The sequence below is a fragment of the Phascolarctos cinereus genome, unplaced genomic scaffold (assembly GCF_003287225.1).
Source record: "Phascolarctos cinereus isolate Bilbo 61053 unplaced genomic scaffold, phaCin_HiC Scaffold_9;HRSCAF=440, whole genome shotgun sequence".
Lineage (NCBI taxonomy): Eukaryota > Metazoa > Chordata > Mammalia > Diprotodontia > Phascolarctidae > Phascolarctos > Phascolarctos cinereus.
In genome coordinates this window covers 258,588,269-258,610,555 of record NW_027556402.1, presented here as the reverse complement: position 1 = coordinate 258,610,555, position 22,287 = coordinate 258,588,269, and the positions used below count along the sequence as shown (strand labels likewise).

The 22,287-nt window shown below is 53.7% G+C and overlaps 1 protein-coding gene across 2 annotated transcripts; it reads left to right on the top strand.

The window, feature by feature from the left end:
• CUNH11orf24 (chromosome unknown C11orf24 homolog) lies at positions 1-20,451 on the top strand. 2 transcript variants are annotated; one of them, XM_020968182.2, is made up of 4 exons: positions 1-359; positions 14,402-14,658; positions 16,322-16,438; positions 18,837-20,451. In XM_020968182.2, the coding sequence occupies exons 1-4, from the start codon at positions 91-93 to the stop codon at positions 19,943-19,945; spliced, it is 1,752 nt and encodes a 583-aa protein (XP_020823841.1). In that variant the 5' UTR covers positions 1-90; the 3' UTR covers positions 19,946-20,451. The 2 variants fall into 2 exon arrangements, with proteins under 2 accessions (XP_020823841.1, XP_020823843.1); XM_020968184.2 differs by lacking the exon at positions 1-359 and adding an exon at positions 576-716.
• The last annotated feature ends 1,836 nt before the right edge of the window (positions 20,452-22,287 follow it).

The following is a 22,287-nucleotide window of genomic DNA, read 5'->3' as shown; positions in this document are numbered from 1 at the left end:
CTTCCGGCGCGGGCCCCGGACCGGGCGGACGGCGGCGGTGGAGGTGGCGGGAGGCCGCCGGCCCCTTGCGGAGGCTCCTCCGGGGACAGGATGGGGCGGGCCGGCTCCCCCTCCCTCTGCGGACGTGGCGCCCTGTGGGGCGGGGCCGGGCGCGCCCTCGACTTCCGGCCTGGGGTGACGTCTTTTCCGGGGCGGGGCGGGGCGGGGCCAGAGCTAGGGCCGAGGCCAAGGCCGAGGCCCGGGGCTGCCTGGCGCCCGTGGCCGGGTCCTCAACTCCCGTCACGCTCCATACCCGCGTCCCCCCGCGCCACCTGCATCCTGCGGGTGGCGGCGGCCGCTCCCCGCCGGGGCTGCGCCCGGTAAGAGCCTCGCTGATGCCGGGGCCGGTTGCTAGGGGCTGTTGCCAGGGGCGACGGGAGGGAGGTGGTCGCGGGCGGGGGGCTCCCGGCTTCTCTCGCGAGACTTGGCTAAAGCCTCGCCTCCAAGACCCGGCACGAGTGGTGCGCGTGGCGCCCGGACGGTGTCGCCGGGTGTGGGTTGGAGGGTACTGAGAGATTCCCTGGTCCGCCTCCATGACTTGACAGCTGGGGAAACTGAGGCCGGGGAGGGCCCCCTCGGTCTACAGCTGGAAGGGAAGCCACTCAACCCAGCCCCTCCTTTTACAAGTGGGGAAACTGAGGCCCAGAGACGGGAATGATTTACTCAGTTACGCACAGGTGATAGTTGTCGGACAGGATTGGAACCCAGAACCTCGTTACTCTTGATTTGCCGTTCTGCCCCTTGGCTGAACTAGCAGAGCTCTGGGGGGGGGGGAGCAGGGGAGCTCCCTCTGCCAGGGGCGCCCCTTGCTCAGTGCTGGTCGGAGCCTGGGGACCAGCGCAGAGAGCGCGACTTGCGTGCCCGTCAGCCGAAGGGAACTTGGGCATCTTCCGGGCCCAGCCTTTCATTGGACGGAGGCCTGCCTGAGTTTAGGCAATTGCTGGTGCCCCTCAGGAAGGAAGTAGCAGAAGCAGAATTGGAACCCAGATCCTGTGACTCCCAGACTGGGGCTCCTTTCACAGCATCCCTCTGCTTCTTAAGGGACCGTACACAGACCATGGAAAGGGGGAACTTGAGGGCCCCCAGTCTGTCGAATGAGGAGGCTGGCCAGGGGATGCCCTAAGGGCCCTCCCAGCAGGGAGCCCCAGCCATCCCATTTCACCACAATTCCGTTAAAGCCCCTTGTCCAGCTCTCTTCTTTCCTGCTCCGGGCTCCCAAAGTTTCCGTCTGCCAGGGCCACGTCCTGCTCAGAGCTGTCTGCTGCTTTTTTATCCCCTCCAAGACCCGCTGTACAATCCTCTGCTTTGGCTGTTCAAGCCCTGCCCCACGGCTCCCATCCTTCCCCTTCCAGTAATGTCCAGGCCAGTGGCACCTGCCTGCCCCCGCCTTTAGCTGCTGGCCCCCTTTACTGCTCAGCACCAATCTCTCCCTGTGTAGGAGGCCTTTCCCCATCTCCCCTTCCAATCTGCCTCCCCTCTGTCCGCTTTCCTCCGTGTGAGCTCCTCCAGGGCACAGGCTGTGTTTGTGCTCCCAGACCCAGCGTGATGAAGGCCTCCTCCATACCCCATCCAGTTCTGCTTCATCTTTATTTGTTGGTGTAAATGCCCTGACCTTGCCGCTGCATTAGGAGCTCCATGAAGCAGGGCCTACCCTCTTTGTACGCCCTGTGCCTGGCACAGTGCCTCACACAAGCGTAGGCATTGAATAAATATTTATTGAATTGAATTATCTCCTCTTTCAGAAATAAAACCTCACAGTAAGGTAATTCCATTCTGGGATGAAAGAAATCTCCCTCATCCCTGACTGCCCAGCCCCTCTTAGCTCCATTTCCCTATGGACTGCTTGGTCTGGCCCCCACCTGCTTTGTGCTGTTGGGCCTGTCATTCACTCCAAAACTTCTTGCTATAACCTACTGGCCTCCAATTTATTCTCCTTCCAATCAATTAATCGTTAAACATTTATTAAGCTCCTACTATGTGCCAGGCACTGAATTCGGTACCTGCCTCACAGTCTTTACCCCACCCCCTGCCCTCAATATACATGCAAATATCTCCTCAAATGTCTGAGTTCCTGCCAGAACCTTTGTTTGAGATAGGCAAGGTAACCAGGCCAGCCACGTCTCTGTCCCGTCCGGGCTGTACTCCAGACGTCATCCATCAGGCCTTCCATTTTTGCCCCACCTCAGCTACCCGTGTACTGAATGAAATTCCCCTCCTTGGTCACATGATCTGCCCTTCAGTCTTTCTCCTTGCCTTGGTTCTCTTAAATCCATCCCGCGTCTTCCGTGGGGCCTCCAGTTCTCCCTCCCTCATTCATTCACCTGCTTTTGCTAAATCATGCCATGTTCAGCCCTCATCTTACCCGACTTCTCTGCGTCGTTGGCATGCCTGGCCACCCACTCTTCCCCTTGGCTCTTGGGAGCCCTGGTTCTCTGTCACCTGTCTGATCATCCCTATATGAATCCTGAGAAGCTCCGTCCTGGGCCCTTTGCTCCTTCATTCAGTCATCCCCTCCTTTCCCATGGGCTCACAGATCATTGGAAGGGACCCTTGAGAGGGAATATGAAGTATGGTCAGATTTCCACATCCAGCATGAATTTCTCCCCTCAACTCCAGTCCTCTGTCCTGGCTCTCTTCTGGACAGCTCCTCTTGGATGGCCTGGCAGCTTCTTAAACTCGGCATCCCCAACATGAGTGATAAAAAAGCACAAAGTGCTTCCTGTATGCCAAGGGTGGTGCTAAATGCCAGGCATACAGATAGAGAACTGAGAGTCCCTGTTCTTAAGGTGCTCACATTAGATTTGGAGACAGACTTAGCTGCTGGGCAGACTGGAAGGCCTGGGGTGGGGGGGGGGCATCATCTTACTAGAAAGACTAGGGTTGGTGACCCCGGCTCTTTGAAATGACTCCAGTGGCCATGTTGGTCTGGGGGGAGGGAGTGGAGGGGCCCAAAAACCTGAGTGAAGCAGGTGTTCTGGGCTCACTGCAACCTGCACAGATCTCCTTCCCTTCCCCAGGAGTTAATGAAACTCGGTAGCCTCTCTCCCACACAACGTGTCCTTCTAAATGTCCCTTTCTTTTAATGAGACGCACCACTATCCCAGTCACCCAGGTTCCCAACCTTGGTGTCCTCTCCTCTTCCCTTGCCTCACACTCATATCCAGTTGGATGCTAGGTCTTTTCCATTTTGCCTTCACAAAATCGAGTCCATCCCCTTTTCTCCACATATCTGGCCCCTTCCCTGATTCAGGCCCCATCACTTTGCTTCTAGAGTGTTGTAGTAATCTCCTAATTCGTCTCGGCTTCAGTCTCTCCTCCTACAATCGGTCCTCCAAACACGGCTAAAGGAATCTTCCTAAGGGATGGATGTGGCTTTGTCACCTCCCTGCTCAGAATTATTGGTGGCTCCCAGCTCCTGCTCCATTTGGGGTGAGCAGGGGCCCAGGCCTGGGCCTGCCTTCCTTTTAGCCATTCAGTGAAAACTAAGGACCCCTTCTTAGAATGTTTAGCCAAAGTTCTGGGACCCCTGGGTAAGAACCCTTGTATAGGATGAAATATGGATAGCCAGTTGAGTCTCAGAATTAGAAGAAATTTTGGAGGTGACCTGGTCTAACCCGTAGCCACACCACTCAGCCACATGTTTTTGTTCCGTCGTATCTGACTCTTCGTGGCCCCGTGGGTCATAGTCTCAGTGGAGGGCTTTGACACTTCCTTCTTCAGAGGATTAAGGCTAATGGAGGTCAAGTGACTTGCCCAGGGTCACAGTGTCTGAGGCTGGATTTGAACTCAGGTCTTTTTGACTCCAGGCCCAGAACTCTATCCACTGAGCCACCTAGCTGTCAATTATCCCACTCAACCAGTTATACAGCCCTTACACAAGAAGCATTTATTACATACTAGGCAGTGGGGTGCCCAGAAAATGAGGCACAGTCCCTGCCCTCAGGGAGCTTACGATCTGCTGGGGGTGGAGGAGCAGTGGAGGGGAGAAAAGCACCCGACCGGGGGAGTCGGGAAAGGTTTCCTGTGGAAGGTGGCGGCTGAGCCAGGCGTGGGGGACGCCACCTGTCACAGTGGCCAGGCTGTGGGTGGTGGGGGGTGCTTTGGGTGCTTTGGTTTTTACACATTGCTTTTTAAATTCTGAATGTAAACACCAAAGTAAGGATCATTTCCCTACACACAGTAGAACACAAGAAATCGCCCATTTCATACTGGTTGCTTTAAAAAAATTTTGTAAGGAATCCCACCTCTTATTGTTGAAACTGTTCTGCTTCTCTGTGCTTTCTACTATTCTCTTCTGTGCATTAAAGACATTCTTCAGTGCTCAAAAATGATGGGGTGCAGCACCATTGCTGACTACCTCTCGATGCCTTGCCCCAGTTAAAAATCTAGAGAAAAGATGTTCTTGTTACATAAGAGTATTTAAGGCGAATGAATGACCACCCTCAAGGGCCGCGATCAGAAAAGTCTGCCTTGGTCGGCACTGCCCAGAGGTGGAGGCCACCAGTGAACTTCGGCCTCTGGGGATAGGGCTGCTTGAGGCATCAGCAGAGCTCTTCCATCCTTCAGAGCTGTTTGTCTTTACTGTGCTGCAGGTCTGTCAGCTGTTCTCTTGTTTCTACTCACTTGCTGTAGTCCCATTTCCCAGGATTCTCTGAAATTGTCTCATCATTTCTTCGTGCATTAAAATTCCATTATATTTATATACAGTCTGACCTGCTGCTCCCCAGCTGATGGCACCCCTCAGAGTCTAGCTCTTTGTCCTTTTAATATCCCTTTCAGCCTGGTACGGACTGGTGTGGAGTGAAGTGAGCAGAACCAGAACGCTATACACAGTAACAGCCACAGTGTGCGATGACTAACTTGGATAGACTTAGCTCTTCTCAGCAATGCAAGGATCTAAGACAGCTCCAAAAGTCTCATGATGGAAAATATTATCCACATCCAGAGAAAGAACTGTGGAGTTTGAACGCAGATCGAAGCAGACTATTTGCTCTTTTTTTTTTTTCTGTTTTGTTTCTTCTTTGTTGTAGTTCTTCCTATTGGTTCTAATTCTTCTTTACAACATGACTAACGTGAAAATATGGTTAATAGAATGTATACGTAAAGCCCATATCAGATTGCACACCTGCTAGGGGAGGGAGGTGGGGAGAGAGGGAGAGAAAATGTAAAATTCAAAAGCTTATGGAATTGAATATTGAAAACTAAACATAAATTAATTTTTTAAAAAATGTCACTTTAAGAATCAGGAAGTTTGTTGGCCCTTCTGTTATCCTCCCTTTAGCCCTCATCGCCATCCCCAAACCCAAACATTGGGTTTGATGTTTTACTTCAGCCAACTGTGTATTCAATCCCCCTCTGCCCATTTCAGATAAGACTGAGGCTCATCTTGTTCTCTCCTCCCACCCCTTCCTCCACGTTTGTATCTTTTTTCTCACATGCCCCAATTATGAAGAAATAACAGTTTCCTCCCCTTCTTCCTCCTTTTACCCTCCCTTTTCTTTCCTCTCCTCAAACTCCCAGGACAGAACCTAGCAGCTCTTCAGGTCCTGTTTCTCTTCTTCTACCCCTTCAGTATCTTTTGAAAACCTTAAGGTTCTGTAGGGACACTTGGTTTTTCTCCCACCCTTAGAATGTTAGCACTGCGTCATCATACAGACTCTTCCATTGCTCAGATAAATGGACCTTTTTTAGTTACTTTGGGTTATTGTGTTTGTATTTCATAATTCCTGTTCAGCTCTAGGGGCAGCTGGGTGGTGCAGTGAGTGGATAGAGTGCCAGGAGTCAGGAAGACTCATCTTCCCGAGTTCCAATCCACACACACACTGGAGCAAGCCCAATGCTCTCTGTGAGGCTCCACGGGTGTCTGCCTTTTTGAAGGCTGGGCCCAGCCGGGCTGAGTGGGTGACTTTCAGCCCCGGCTGGAGTAGGGGGCATCACCAGGGTGGGGAAGCCATGTGGGGAGGACATTCATGGCAAGGAGGCAGCTCAGGGGAGCAGCGGAGAGAGGGCTGGGCCTGGAGGAAGGGCAGATCATTAAACCTCTGTCTGCTTCAGCTTCCTGATCTGTAAAATGGGGATGGTCACAGCACCTGTCTCACAGAGCTGTTATGAGGAGAAAATGGGACAATACTTGTAAAGCATTACACAACCCAAAAGCATTTATAAATGCTAGCTACTGTGAATATGGTTGTTACTGTTGTTGTTAGTACTATCGTGGCAGTCTGGAAATGGACAGCTGGATGGTGTAGTAGGTAGAGACTCATCTCATCTTCCTGAGTTCAAATCCAGCCTCAGACACTTCCTAGCTGGGTGACCCTGGGCAAGTCACTTCACCCCACTTTGCCTGAGTTTCCTCATCTGTAAAATGAGCTGGAGAAGGAAATGGCAAACCCCTCCAGTGTCTCTGCCAAGAAAAGCCCAAATGGGGTTACAAAGACTCAAACAGGACTGAAAACAAGTGAACAACAGTTCAGCTCTGGTCTTTCTATCTAAAATTCTTGAAAGTTCCATGAAGGTCCGTTTTTTTTCTTTTCTGTAGGATCGTACTCATCTTTGCAGGGTGAGTTTTCCTGGGTTGTAAGCCTCCATCATTGGCCTTTTGGAATGCTGAGGCTCTCTCATTTGGAGTGGAAGGCGCCAGGTCTCATGTGATCCTGACAGATTCCTTCCTGGATGCGTGCAGGGTTTTTTTTCTTTGACTTTTGGGTGAGCTCTAGATTTTGGCTGTGGCATTCCTGGGCCTTGGGTTTCTTTCGGGAAGTGGCTTCACTTTGCCCTCCCATCCTTAAGCAGATCTGAGCAGTTTTCATTAGGATTTCTTGACACGTAGTATCTAGACTTGTTAAAAATCAGCTTGTTTTATATTTCCTTCTCTTCTTCCCCCCAGAATTTGGGTTTTGCCCCTGTTACTCAGGTGAGGGTTAGGGCTTTGTCTCCCAGACTCTGTCTGTTGCTTTCCTTCTAGGTACTCCTGCGGTTCTTGTGGAAGATCCATTTCTCCTTTGCAACTGCTTGCAGGTGTAACGGTTAGGCTCTCTTCATAGGCTTGGTTTTAAAAATTTCCAAACACAATTTTTCATGCTCATCTCTGCCGTCCTCGGTCATGACTCCAGCTTTGGTTCCTGCATTGGAGCTTGGTGCCAGGAGAGGCACCCGTTGCTGTTGCATTTTTGGGTGGGGTGGTTGGCCCAGCTCCTTCTTGTCCTGGGTCACAAGGTCCTGCACTGCAGAGTGAAGGGCATTGCCGATGGGCCAGGCGAGCCAAAAAGCAGAGTGAGGACAGTGGGTCCAGTGGAAAGAACCTCGACCGGGTCCCAGCTCTGGTGCTTCCTAGCTGTGTGATGCTGAGTGTGGCCCTCCACCCCCCGGGCCTCCGTTTCCTCACCTGTATCTGCTGGGCTCGGGCCAGCTTGCCTTCCAGTCAGAACCAGGGAGCCGTGTGGGCCGGGGCAGGCTGCAGGCACACTGAGGTGTTTGAAACCCGTATTCTGTCCCAGATGCAGTGATTGTTCTTCTCTGGGAGCTCTGAGGAGGAGAAGCCAGCCACCTCTCCGGGCAGTCCTTTCGCCTTTGGAATAGCCTTGATTGTCACAAAGTTTCCCCCTGGCTTCTTCCCTCCTCTCCTGTACTGTTCCCTGAGGCTGAGCAGAAGCGCCTTTAATACACCCCAGACAGCCTATTAACTGTCTGAGGCAGCCGTTCTACCACCCCCAGCTACCTGGTGCTAAAACCCCCAACGAAGCCCTCCCCTTTCCCTTCCAGGCGAGTCTTCTGGGGGATGGCCGGGCTTTCTTTGGATGCGTTAGATCCTGCAGCCCTAAGACCTTCCCTGTCTGACTAAGACTTCGTAACGCTTTGTGTGTGCCTTCCGATGGCACCATTTGTGCCCGCATGAGTCAGGAGAAGTGAGGAGTGGTCCTTGGGAGGCTCCCCTGTATGTCCCAGATACAAGTCTGGAAGTCAGAAGACTTCTCTTTTGTTAACATCACTTCTGCAGGGCGTGGGCAGCCTCAACGCTTCCCTCTCCTCCTTCTGACTCTCCCCTTTCTCTGCTCTCCACTACAAGGCCCCTTTGGGGCCCCGAGGTCATTTCTTGGATGCCCACCGTGGCTTCTTCCAGAAGCTCCCACCTGCCTGGAAAGCATCTTAACTGCTCCTTTCCATACAGTCAGTGCTTCTTCATCCGTTTCTTCTCTGGATCCCGTTCTTGCCCCCTCCACACTCCTGACCCAAGTTGGGACTTCTCTCTGCCTCAGTCTCTTCCATTCTTTTAAAGGAATGCTTCATTCTCCCTGCTGCCCTGAAGGCTTCAGAGACTTTCCTTGAATCCCTTTACCTCGTCTCCTAGGAGTGAGAAGCCCCTGGCTCACATAGTGGTTAGGTTGTAGTAGCAGAAAGGTAATTGTTGCACACTGTGGAAGTCACAAGCAGAATTCTTTCCTCCTCCCATACCTGTTTTGAAAGATATGAATTGGATTTCACCTTTCTTTCCCCAACTCTGATCTGGGTAGCCTCTTAGTGCCCGGGGCAGAGAGGCACAAACAGTCGACACAATGCCCAAAGAGCTAATGGGTGGCATGTAACACCAGCTTTTCAGTTTTCTTCAGAAACCTCCCAGAAGGTCCCTGGTTTGGGATCACTGCCTGAAGGCACACCCAGAGGGCTTGGAGGCAGCAGCTGTGAGTGCCCCCCACTCCACCTTCCGCCCAAACTTGAACTCTGTCAGGTTGGCGCTGGGGGGTCTCGGGCAGCTGCTGCTGACGTGGCAGCTTGAGAAGTATCCCAGGTGCAGCCTCTGTAAGGTGGGCATGGACTTCACCACCTCGTCTGGTATCACCAAACCTCTTGCTTTCAGTCCCTACTTAAACCCCTGCTGTTTGCAGCTGCTGCTGCCGCTACTGGGAAACTCCCTTTTTTTCCCGATACTTGCCCTCCCAGCTGGGGAGGAGATGGAGAAAAAGAGATTAGGCTGGATTACAAGGGGGGTGGTTGCATCCCTCAGTCTTAGGAAGGATGCCATATTTTCTGGTTGGTTTCCTGGCTATACAAGTTCCCTGTGACTTTGCCTAGCACAAGCAATCAGAGAAACATTTCCTGGGCTCCTGCTGTATACGAGGCTTTGTGTATACGCAATAAGACATTCTTTTTCAATGGCATTTCAGAATCTGTCAATACTTCTTACAGCCCTCCTTCATTCATGAGATCTTCCCGTGGTCTGCCACCCCCCACCCTTCCCAGGGCTCACATATGCGAAAGTGCTTCACGGCCCGTCTGCCTTTCCCCTGGCTAGCTCAGACAGGCAGTAGCTCCAGAGATCTCCTCCTCAGCCACAGCTCAGCTCTGATACTGAGCTGGTTAGCTGTGGGGCCTAGGAGCCCGTGCTGAAGGGCAGGGGGGTGGGGGGGGGGGGGTTCTACAGACTTGTCAGGAAAGATATGGTAATGTTTTAAGGAAGTAATTGTGCTTGCTATAGGAGCCAGAGATTGCCAAGGAGCGGAGTGATTAAAACGTGGATGAGGATGAGCTGATGGATGGAGAGCCCAGCGTTTGTTCAACAAATGTTTATTCATTCAGTCAACAAATATTGACTGAATGCCTCCTTTGTGCAGAACATGGTCAGGTGGAGCGGGGGCAGGGAGACAGGAGGAGGGTAGAGGGGAAGGGAATGCCAGGAGTCAGAATGATGAGCCTGTGGTTCACCTTTTAGTGCCTTAGCTTTTACAGGCGCTTGCGTGCTCCTCCACATCCCTGTGACCATGGGTGGAGTGAGCAGTTGTCACCATCCCCCTCTGGCAGAGAAGGATTTGAGGGGCGGAGAGGTGGCCCATCGTGCAGGGTCCTGTAGCAAAGGAGCGCTGAGCCCTGGCCAAAGTCTGGGCCTCCTGATGCCTGCGCTCTCTCCACCACACCCCAAGGACAGGAAAAGTCATTCATGACCGTGGAGATGACTAGTGACATGGGACAGGCTCCCGGAAGGAGCCGGGTTCTCTGCTGGAAATGGAGGTCAGAGCTGGAGGCCGCTCACCTGCAGTGAAAGTTGACATGTTTGTGGGTAAGTCCCTTCTGGGGTTTGAAGGTGATCCTGAGTACCTGAGCGCTAGCTGCAGTGGAAAGGATTTTCCCACAGGCCTGGTGCCGGCTCAGACACCTGTTCAGGGACCCGCGCGACCAGGTCAGTGCAGAGACTCATCATCAGCCTGGCCCAAGGGTGACCCTCGATGACCGTTCGGCCAATTGAGGAGACGTGTATATGCAAGCGCGACCCTACAAAGAGAAAACCCAAACTGCCTGGCAGTGAGAAGATGACGTTTTACTGGGGCCCTTAATATATACACACCCGAGTACATTCGGTGCATACGTATGGCCAAGATAGTGTCAGGAACAGGACCTGGGAGTGGCATCTGAGCTGTGCTTTGGGGCAAACTGGAGATTCTGTGAGTCAGAGGTGAAAAGGGCATGCAGTGTAGACACTGGGGGGGAGTGGGAAGGAATGTCGTGTGCGTGGAACAGCTGGTAGGTTAGTGTTCCTGCCACCAAGAGCGTCTGAAGGAGGCTGTGGTTCAGCAGGACTGGAGTGGAGGCAGCACTCGCAGTGCCAGGCAGAAGGGAGCCACTAAAGGTTTCTGGCTGAGGAGGTGATGCGCTTCTACCTTTTTTGGTTTTTGGAACAAATATCACGGAGAGTGGATTGGAGAGGAGAGAGAGTGAAGCAGGAAGGCTATTGACAAGATGATGCGAGGCTGATTTAAAGGAAAGGCCGTGTCTTGTGAGTGAGAGATGGGGAGAGATGGCACGGACAGAAATGGGCATGTGATTGGGCGTGGGGGCTAAGGAAGAGGAAGGAGTCAAGCCCGCCCCAGGGCTGCAGACGTCCATGTCTGGAAAGATGGTGGTGCTACCGACAGAAATGGGGGAGATTGGGGGAGGGAGGGATTTGAGGGGAAATAAGCTGAGTCTAGTTTGGACTCATTGAGTGTCTAGTTCCTTGGAGCTGTCCAGCAGGTAACTGGAAACAGGGGACTGGATTGTTGATTTCAGATGCTTGATTCTTTTTTTCCAATTACCTGTCAAAAATCTTTAGCATTCATTTAAAAACATTTTGAGTTTCAAATTCCCTCCCTGCTTCTCTTCCCTCCTCATTGGGAAGACAAGGCAGTTCTGGGGCTGGGAGGACCTGTCCAAGGCCAAGCTTGGCACCCTTACGGCACCAGGGAGCAGTGCCTTGGTAGCTAGTAGAGGAAACAGTGAAAAGGTGTCCCTCAGCTACAGGTGGAGTCAGCGGCTCCTCTGCAAAGGGCTGAGGACTGGCCCTGTGGAATGCTTAGGGGAGGAAGCCCTTTCCACCCATGCAGAGCAGCTGTGGGATTTCTGTTGGGTTATGTTGTGCTTTCATTTATTTTGCTAAACATCTCCCAATTGTATTTCACTTGGGTCCCAGGCGGTCTGAGTTTGACCCCTCTGACCTTGAGCCCTGAGAGGTTAACCCAACAGCACCCAAGCAGTACAGGTCGGTTTTCAGGCCAGCTCTCCGACCGCTACGCCACACTGTGCTCGCTCACTCTATGTGAAATAAGAAATCTGCCAGTCTCAGGCCCCCAAATTCCTCGACATCTGGGAAGTCTGGCAACCTGGAAGTCAGTATGGGAGACTGACCAGGAGAAGCAGACGAGGCCCAGCCCTGGTGTCTGGGAGGAGCCAAGCTACTTGGTTCAGCTGTGGGGTCAACATGCCAGGTACAGCTTTGTTCAGGCCCCTTTTCCTGTTTTTTGAGGGGTTTGGATTTGTTTCTGTTTTAAACCCCGTAATGCCATCAGTGAAAGGAGGGGAGGGAGACTGCCGTCTCCAGGGAGAAGGGTCTCCATTGGCTGGCGATCACTCTGGGTCGTCCACTCAGGGCAGGAGAGGGAGAAGGGAAAGTTGACTTCCCTGCCCAGTATCAGTGACCCTTCTAACTCCGGCAAGATTGCGTCAAGTCCAGAGTCCTCCACCTGGCTTTCTGAGCTCTGCCCATTACGGCCTCAGCCTGCCTCTCTAGCCTTCATTCTCCCTGTGTGTCATGGGAGGCGCCTTGTTCTTCCTCCACCTCAGCCGCCCACAGGGACAAACACACCTGTGATTCGCATCTACAAGTGCATTCCGCTGCAAGAATTCTCCCCCGTGACTCCCTAGTGCACTCCCCCCGTGACTCCCTAGTGCGCTCCCCCCGTGACTCCCTAGTGCGCTCTCCCCCCCGTGACTCCCTAGTGCGCTCCCCCCCCCGTGACTCCCTAGTGCTCTCTCCCCCATGACTCCCTAGTGCGCTCTCTCTCCCTATGCCTCATTCTTCCTACATCTGTTCTTCCTTACCTCGACTTCCAGGTCCTTGTGGCCCCCACTGTGGCCTCCCTTTCTCCCTTCTGTGTGTGTGTGTGTTTCCCTTGACTAGACTTCTATTCTGTCTGTGAAGGTAGGAACCCTGTACTTCTTACTCCCCTCTCGTGACCCTTCTAGTGTTTCTCTGGCCCATGCCAGATGATCAGTGAATGCTTACTAATTGGACTCGATCCATAAGCATCTGCTGCATGCCAGGGACCGGGCCACGCTGGCCGTACAGAGATAGGGATTGGCCACTTGAAATCTATGGGGGAGCCCACATGTACACATAGGAGTCCATCCAGAACACAGATAGATTCAATACAAGGTGGTTTCCAGGGGGTGGCCCCAGCATCTGGTGAATGAGGAAAGGCCTCAGGTCAGAGGTGGCATTGGAGTGAGCGTGGAAGGGAGCTAGAGCCGCCAAGAGGCTGGTAAGTCTCGTGGTCTCACTGGCATCCACCCCTCAATCAGGCAGGAGCCCCAGGAGCCTGTTTTTATGGGGCAAAAGTGAGAGAATCGTCATTTTAAACAGAATGCCCTCCCCTCTCCCTCCTTCCCATTATCTTCTCAGGTTTCCCTCTTCCCGAGTTGGAAGCACACATTTGATATGGTGTTTATATAGCAGGTCGTTAATTAATACCTGTTGATTGTTTCTTTCAAGCTACTTTCCCTCCTTTGCTACATAATGGCTTCCTGATGTGTCAGCTCCATCCATCCATCCATCCATCCACCCATCCATCCACCAATCCACCCATCCATCCACCAATCCACCCATCCTTCCATCTATCCACCCATCCATCCATCCCTCCATCCATCCATCCATCCATCTATCCATCCATCCATCTATCCATCCATCCATCCATCCATCCATCCACTCATCCACCCATCCATCCATCCCTCCATCCATCCATCCATCCCTCCATCCATTGGTCCATCCATCTATCCATCCATTCATCCATCTATCCATCCATCCACTCATCCATCCATCCACCAATCCACCCATCCATCCATCCACCAATCCACCCATCCATCCATCCATCTATCCATCCCTCTATCCATCCATCCATCCATCTATCCATCCCTCCATCCACCAATCCACCCATCCATCTATCCATCCATCCATCCATCCATCCATCCCTCCATCCATCCATCCATCTGTCCATCCATCTATCCATCCTCCATCCATCCATCCATCCATCCATCCATCCATCCATCCATCCCTCCATCCATCCATCCCTCCATCCCTCCATTCAGCAGGTATTTAAGAGCAGTATAGAAGGCACTGTGCTTTGAGGGTTACTGAAGAGAGATGAAGTAGCCCCCCAGCTAACTTCTTGGATGACTTGAGGGCAGCTAGGTCCCGCCAGAGTGACTTCAGGTCACGGAGACTCATCTTCATGAGTTCAAATCCAGCCTCAGATATGTCCTAGTTGTGTGACCCTGGACCAGTCACTTCAACCTGTTTGTCTCAGTTTCCTCATCTGTAAATGAGCTGGAGAAGGCAATGGCAAACCCCTCTGGCATCTCTGCCAAGAAAACCCCAGAGGGGGTCAGGAAGAGTTGGACACGACTGAACAGAGAGTGAGAAAGACAGCTAGTCTTTGCTGCTGTTGCCGCCGGCACTGGTGTCTCACTTTCAGGTTTGCAGAGCGCTTCACATATGTGATCTCGCTGGATCTTTGTGACAGCCCTTCTCCTTCCCATGTTACAGATGAGAAGGCGGAGGCCCAGAGGGCTCAGGAACCTTGTCCAGGGTTGCACAGCTGGGCAGTGTCTGAGCCGGGATGGGCCTCGGGTCCTCCTGACTCTGCCCGTGACACACAGCCGCCTCCTGTGACTGCGTGTGCAGGATCCAGGGCTCCAGAACCCCTCGGGGGCATGTTCTCTGACTGGTGCCCCCCAAGTGTATCGAGCGATCCTTTGGATTCCCGGCCCTGGGCAGATGCCACCAGCCTTGTGCACCTTTCCAGGGAATGTCTCCTTAACGAGCATGCCCTCTTGTTTGCAGATGCCTCGCATTTGAGCAGAAGCGTGTTGGGAGCCGGACCTTCCTCCCGGGAGCTTTGGAGACCGTCACGTCGTGCTCAGAGCTCCCCTTCAAGATGTGGGCACCCATCACCTTCCTTTGCCTTTCTTCCCTGTCCTTGTCCTTATCAGAGAATCGCCTTTCCTCCTTGAAAGAGAGCCGGGCCCGGGTGCTCCAGATACAGAGAGTCCAGAGCCAGGAGCAGTGTAGCCAAGTGTGCCAAGATCCGGCCACAGCAGGTGAGCAGATGCCCCTGGACCGGGCATGAGGCATGGACGTGCCTGTTCCTGGGCAGGCTTTCTTTGCCCTCTCTTTGGCAAAGACTCAGGCGGCTTCCGAGCCAAGATCTGACCTAAAGACAGATCAGCAGCCAGAAGGTGATAGAGGGAGTCACCCTCTGTCCCTTCCTAGGGATGTGACCTCAGGCAAATTTCTTCCTCTCTCCTTTGTCGTAATGAAAAGGGAGCTGACTGATTCTGGAGTCAGGCGATCCAGGTTCCAATCCTGTCTCCGATGCTTGCTGTCTCTGTAACTTTGGGCAAGTCCCTGGACCTCCATGGGCCCTTTGAGGAGGAGGCACTAAGGCTAGGGTCTCCTGAGCCTCAGTTTTCTTATTTGGAAAACGGGGTAACATTCTTGTACTACTTGACACCCAGAGATGTTATGAAGAAGGGACCTCATTAAACCATTATTGGTATATTTTATTTTTACATCACCTCCATTTCCCAATCTCTCCTCTTTCACCAGTCGGTAAACATTTATTAAACACCTGTTAGGTGCCAGGCACTGTACTGAGATACAAATAAAGACAAAGACAGTCCCTGCCATCAAGGAGCTTACAGTCTAACGGAGGAGGGTTAGACACCAGAGGAGGCCAAAAAGGGGTGGGAGTGAGGGCCTGGCAAAGGGTCAGTCAGAGAAGTCCCAAGGCAGTGCAGTCATGTGAGAAACAGATGTTGTGGCTGGGCTCTGTCCTTCAGTGCAGGTTTGGAGCTCATGGGCCCAAAATGCCATGGCTGATGAGACCTTCTGGGATGAGTGAGGAGCTTCCAGGGACCTGGGCAAAAGTCACTCTTCCCCTTTCCTCTGCAGCCTTGTCTTGGAACAGAGTCAAAAAGTAGTGCCACCAAACCAGCCAGCCAGGACTCTGCCAGTATATGCCGTGTTCCATACCTCTAGCCTCCCATGCCTGAAAGGAAAGGAGGGTGGGGCATCTTCTCACAACTTCTCTGGGACCAAGTTTGGTGCTTCTGATGCCACAGGCCCTTCTCTACTCGGTAAAGCAGCCTGTCCAGAATTGTGAGACCGTGTCCATCTCTGGGCGTGCCAGATGCCTCGTCCCCAGAATGAACTGGGGAGGTTCTGTTTGACGTCAAGGTCCCTGCCCGAGCAGACGCATCACGAAAGCAGGCCTGTGTCTGATTGCAGCTTTTTATCTCCCGTCCTCAGCCCCTCTCAAGGCTACACTCGGTCTCCTTTATGTGACAAACCTTTCCTAGCTTAGGTGTGGAGGGACGCACAAAAATGCATCGGGACTCTGGCACGACCTGTTTCTTGTTCAGAGGAGTGTTTTCATTTTATTTGGAGGTGCAGGGGGAAGAGCTGGGACTGGGGCATTGGAAACCCTCTCCTGGCTGATGTCTCCAGAGCCCTGAAGGGATCTCAGAGTCCCCCACTCCTGGGGTCTCAGCCCCTGTGTCCTGAAGCACCAGCAGAGCTGCGTTGGTCCCCAAGGAGACTCAAGGCTGGCGTCCGCCCGACGCCCTCCCTCGGGGGCCTTTGTGGCCCTTGCCAGCAGTGACCTTCAGGGGCTGGGAGGGAGTCCGCTGATACTTGTTTTGTGTAGCTCTGGGCCAGGATGGCTTTCCCTTAGCCCAGGCCTGGTCTCTGCATTGCTCGTAGGTCTCCGTTTCTGCAGTTTGTCCACAGAGGAGCCAGGACATTGTATTGTCCTAGACTGTCCGCTGATAACTGTGTGCCGGGATGCCAGACCTCGGGATATTCAAGAACTAGTTACAGGTACTTGGGCATTTTAGGGCTCTGTGTTCTGAGCTATTCAGCAGGATGTCTAGGTGGCGTCCACTCCAAAGTAAGCTAAGAAAGCGGGGGCTGCGTGGCTGAGCCCAGGGGACTATGGAGCTCAGGCCCTTATCCACAGGACGGCTCGCAGCACAAAGGAGCCGGGGAGGAGGCGGCGTCCCTACCTCCCACAGTGTCAGGAAGGGACTGCGGGGTTTTGGGGGCCGGGCCAGGCTCTGCAGGGCGTTGTTGACAGGAAGCCTGCTCTAGCCCTCCTCAGCTTCCGCCTGGCCTGGCCTGGCCTTCTGAATGCCCCAGCCTCTCAGCTTCTTTGGAAGTGGAATCCAGCTTTAAGTGTGCTGGAAAGAGCACGCTCTTCAAAGGAGCCTTGCAGTAAACAAACTCGCCCTTCCTCGGTTTCTTTGTTTGACAGAGTCAGGGTTTTGAATTCTGAGTTATCTTGAAGGGAGGCACACATTTACATTACATTGCGCCACTGCTGGGCAGGCCTGGTTTGAGGGGAGCTGGAGATCCCTGGCCCTCCTCCCCGGCCCTTCTCCCTGTTCCTGTGAGGCACCAGGTTAAGCCGAGTGATCTCTTCCCCAGACCTTCCCTGGAGCTGGGATGGAAAGGAGACGGGTGTTTGGGTTTCACAGGGCTTCTCTGGTCCGATGCTCAGTCAGTCAGCAAGTGTTTATCTCGTGCCCCCTCTGTGCCAAGCAGCATGCCAGGTGCTGGGGGTCCGGAGACCAAACGGTCCCTGAAGGAGCTTAGAGCTAATAAAGGGAGACAGTGGCCGGGGGGCTCGGGGGTGTTGGGTGTCCCAGCACTCGCAGACACGGGGCACATCCTCACTCACTTTCTCGGTGGAAAAGTAAGTACACGGCGATTGGGAGGGCTGCGGAGGAGAGTCCCCAGCAGTGGGGAGCCGGCCTAAGGAGGGGTCAGGGGAGGAAGAAGGCTGTGTGAATGACGCAGTGTGAGAGGCAGGCTGAGACCAGGTGTGAGTCAGGGGTCAAAGTCAGATGCCAGAGAAGTTGGGTTTGTAATGAGGATTATCTGGAGCTTACTGGGAATGGGGGTGAAGGGCACAGACCTGCTTTTGGCAAATGATGGTCCGGGGCAGAGAGTGGTTTAAGGCAGGGAGGCCACTAAGGGGCCTGTTGTAAGAATACAGGTGAGGGGGGATGAGGCCTGAGCTTGGGAGCGGAGAGAAGAGGCTGGGTGTCTGAGGGGCTGCTGAGAACCCCCCCAGCTGACAGTTGATCAGAGAGGTGGGGTAAGGGAGAGGGAAGAGACGAGGAGGGCTTAAGAGAGGGCAGAGTTTGGGGGACATGGAGTGTGAGGTGCCCACAGGAAAGAAGACTGGTAGCATCCGACAGGCACTCGGGGGGTGAGGCCGACTAGAGCTTGCAAGGAAGCCGAGGGCCGGTAATCTGAATCTGGAGGTCATTAAGTTAGAGCCAAACCCCCTGGAGCCCCTAAGAGGTGGTGAGGTCACAAGTGTAGAGAAAGAAGGGAAGAAGATCCCGGACAGAGTCTTGGGGACCACCCCCACTGAGGAGTGGTTAGAGAGAAGCAGCCATAATCACAGTGTGGGCAGCTAGGAGGGAGCCACAGTGGATAGAGCACAGGTCTGAAGGCAGGAAGAATCATGTTCCTGAGTTCCTGGGTGAGTCACTTCACCCTGTTTGCCTCAGTTTCCTCATCTGTAAAATGAGCTGGAAGGAAGTGGCAAAGCCCTCGGTATCTTTGCCAAGAAAATCCCAAATGGGGTCACCAAGAGTGGGACACACCTGAAAAGTGACTGAACAAAAACAATCATGATAAAAAGTATAATGGATGATGACTAGCATTCATAAAGTGCCTTAGGACTAAGGCCTCTGCCTATATTTACTTTCTCATTTGAGTCTCACAGCAGGTTTATGAGTTAGGTGCTGTCATTATACCCATTTTACAGATAAGGACAGGCACAGAAAGGTTAGGTGACTTGCCAAAGGTCACACAGCTAGGAAGTGTCTGCGGTCTCCTGATTCCAAGTCCCTCATTCTGTCCTCTAAGCCTCCAGAGCAGTATTGTGAAAACTCAGAAGGGAGAACATATCCAGGACTATTGGACTGTGAGCTCCTCAAGGGCAGGGACTATCTTTGGGCACATAGTAGGGGCTTTATAAATGCTTGCAGAGTGTAGACGCAGAGGCTGATTCACAGTGCTGTAGAGAGGCCAAGAAGGACCAAGGTGGGGAAGATCATCAAGGGTGAGGTGGCAGGGCCGACAGAGAGTGTGGTCGTTCTGCAGAGTGGGCACTGCCACAGAAGAGGGAAGGTTTGGAAAGTGAGGTTTGCTGTGGCTAATTGAGAACTGATTGGATTTTTTCCCCATCTTTTCTCTTTTTAAGAATATGCACTAGAGAAACGGAACAGTGTCACCACCACAGAAACTTTGCTCACTCGTGCTGACCCGGGGCCTTCTCCAGCCCTTCCCTCTCACAAGACCATCCGAAAGACCGGAGAGTTAATCCCAGCAGTGCCTCCTGTCACGGTGACTGCTGGCAACCACACAGAACTCGGAACTGAGACTCTGAACGATACTGATGTGAGCATTTCCGCTGCCCAAAATGACTCTTCCTCTTTGGGTCCGGCCTCAACGGCTGCGACGGGCAGGCCTTTAGCACTCACCACGCCCCAGGGACAGAGAGCCACCGAAAAGACCTCCGTGGCGATGAGGACGACAGCGTCGGCCCCGAGTACGAGAGTGGGCTCTGCTTCCCTGCCGGTGACACGTGACCAGACAGATGGCCGTGCCGACTCACCGCCCACCCCAACAGGAATCGCCGTCACCAGGCCAAAAGCAGCGAGCGGCTCTGCCACCAGCGCCACCGTCCAGACCCTGCCCACGCATTCTGGAATTAGTCCAACATCCAGCTCGCGGACCCCACCTAAAGGTGGGTCTTTGGAGGGGCCGTCGAATCCAGAGATCCCGATGACCACCTCGTCCCCGATTCTCTTAAGCTCCAGAGCCAGGGCGGAATCATTCACGAGCACCCCCATCGTCTCCACCAGCACCAGCGTGGAGTCCCCTGCCAAACCAGAACCAGTGCCGTTCGCTGCTCAGGCGACAGACCGCAACGTGACGCCGACTGCCACGCCCGCCACGGTTGCCCAGGCCGCAGAGACTTCAGGCACTTCACAGAACACAGAAAGAGCTCTCCCCCAAACCACCCTAAGCCCAATGTCACCTGAAGTCCCAGTGGAGAGCTCACCCACAATGCCCGAAACATCTGCACCGACGGTCCCAGAAATCCAGTACGTGTGGATCGCTACTGCGCCCTTCGCCCAGCATCTGGTCAATAAAAACTTACTGTTGGCCATGCTCTTGGCTGGCAGCGTGCTCTTCGTCGCCATCTTGGTCTTGCTGGCCGTGCAGGCGTACGAGAGCTACAAGAAGAAAGACTACACCCAGGTGGACTACTTAATCAATGGCATGTACGCAGACTCAGAAATGTGAGGGGCAGCTGCCCGCGGATCTGAACTTGTGTGAGCGGCGACTCAGGTCTCGGGACCTGTTCCCTCTCCTTTCGGTTTGCCTGTAAGACCAAACCAAGTGCTTCCAAAGTAATTTGGTGCAATTTAGGAGAAATGCCAGCCTTGAAAGGATTTCATTTGTACCTAGTTCCATCATTACTAAAGAATGGCTACTTCGTCTGTCGTTACTTTAAAAGCACGTTGGCCCAGGGCCGGGCCGGGCCCGCAATCGTTGCCCCAGATCAGGCGGTGCGTCCTGACCCCCGTGGGCCGCCTCCTCTCGTTCTGTCATTTCGTGTCGTGGTCAGAATGCCAGCCACCAAGTTTGTGGGGTTTCTGACGGACGTTTTTCCTGAGCTTAGTTCTATTTATGTAATGCAGCGTGCTGCCAGGCGTCATTGGGGTCAGATCCTTTCGGAGATGTCTAACGAGTAATATGGTTTATTTTTGTAGACGCTCATTTAATAAAACATGAGATCCTGAAGAGGCCACCCTTGTGCCAGCGCTTATTTTGACTTTTACCTTCTGACTGCTCACCCCCTTTGCTTGGCAAGGTTGTCCCCGGGACAGCCCGAGTCAGAGGCTGCCCGCTCTTGCCGCCGGCCTCGCCGCCGCCCTTGCTGAGCCCGGGTCATGGCGCGTGGGAACACGGCGTGAGTGCTGGCTGACGAGGGTCTTGGCATGCTTCCCCTTCCTCGGGCGTGAGTCCCAAGTGGTGGCATGAAGGCAGCCCCTGGGCTCTACTTTCAGGAGGTGTGCAGATTCCAGACACGGAGCACTGACTCCCGCTGTAGACGTGATTTCTTTGGCGGTTCCCTTGTTTCTCCATTCCCTGCTCAGGTGCCTAAGTTCAGCCCTTCTCAGGCCAGGCCTTTCTCCGCCAGCCACTCGAGACTGCTGGTGTCTCAGTTTGATGCAGCCTCCAGTCCATGCTGACTCCTGCAGGATTCTCTCTGATTTCTGTAGACACTGAGGAAAGGACTTGAGTCTTTTCTGGTTCGTTCTCTTGGCCTTCTCCTGGTCCCTGGCCCTTCCCCTAAGTCACCTTCATTTAGTCTGATGCCTCCAACCTGTCCTAGAGGTTTCCCCAACCCCTTCTTTCCTCACCTTTTTGGCTTTTCCCTCCACTCTCTTCCCAGAACCATAAACGATCCAGTGACCTGTACAGGTTATGTGCCTTTAAATGTTTATTGGGTTGAACTCCCTGGTGGGATTGGAATGAATTAAACAGGATTTTGAGATCATTTAGTCCAAAACTAGGATTTGGTAGAGGAAGACACTTCAGGCCGGTTGACCAAGACCAAGAAGCGGTTTAGTTGCTGTCATTTCTCCTTTTATGCTGTGAACGAGGATGGTGGCCATGAGTGGGGGGGAGAGGGAGGATGGGTGCACGGAATGTCGTGGCAAGAGGAACAGCGAAGTCTGGCCCCCAGTGTGAACTCGAAGAGCCGAGGATGAAACCGAGGGTTTAAACCTGGTGAGAGGGAGGACGGCAGTGTCGTGGGCAGGCTCAGCAAGTTGGGAAGAGTGGTGGGAAGGGGTGGGATGACTCCTGTTTTAGATGTGCTGAAAGACCCACAAGATGTCCAGCTTAAAATGTCCACTGACACCAGTGCTCAGGAGAGAGATTAGGGCCAGAGAGTGAGGTATGAGGACAATCATGAAAGCTGTGTGAACCAATGAGGTTGTCGAGAGTGAGAGTGTAGCAGAGAGAGGAGGAGGAGGAGGGGGCCTAGATCAGACACCCAGGGTCAGGGGAGAGAAGGAGGGGGCCTAGATCAGACACCCAGGGTCAGGGAAGAGGAGGAGGGGGCCTGGATTTGACACCCAGGGTCAGGGGAGAGGAGGAGGGGGCCTAGGCTGACACCCAGGGTCGGGGAGAGGAGGAGGGGGCCTAGGCTGACACTCAGAGTCAGGGGAATGAAGAAGGGGGCCTAAATCAGACACCCAGGGTCAGGGGAGAGAAGGAGAGGGCCTAGATCAGACACCCCAGGTCAGAGGAGTGAAGGAGGGGGCCTAGATCAGACACCCAGGGTCAGGGGAGAGGAGGAGGGGGCCTAGGCTGACACTCAGGGTCAGGGGAATGAAGAAGGGGGCCTGGATTTGACACCCAGGGTCAGGGGAGTGAAGGAGGGGGCCTGGATCAGACACCCAGGGTCAGGGGAGAGAAGGAGGGGGCCCCTAGATCAGACACCCAGGGTCAGGGAAGAGGAGGAGGGGGCCTGGATTTGACACCCAGGGTCAGGGGAGTGAAAGAGGGGGCCTAGATCAGACACCCAGGGTCAGGGGAGAGGAGGAGAGGGCCTGGATTTGACACCCAGGGTC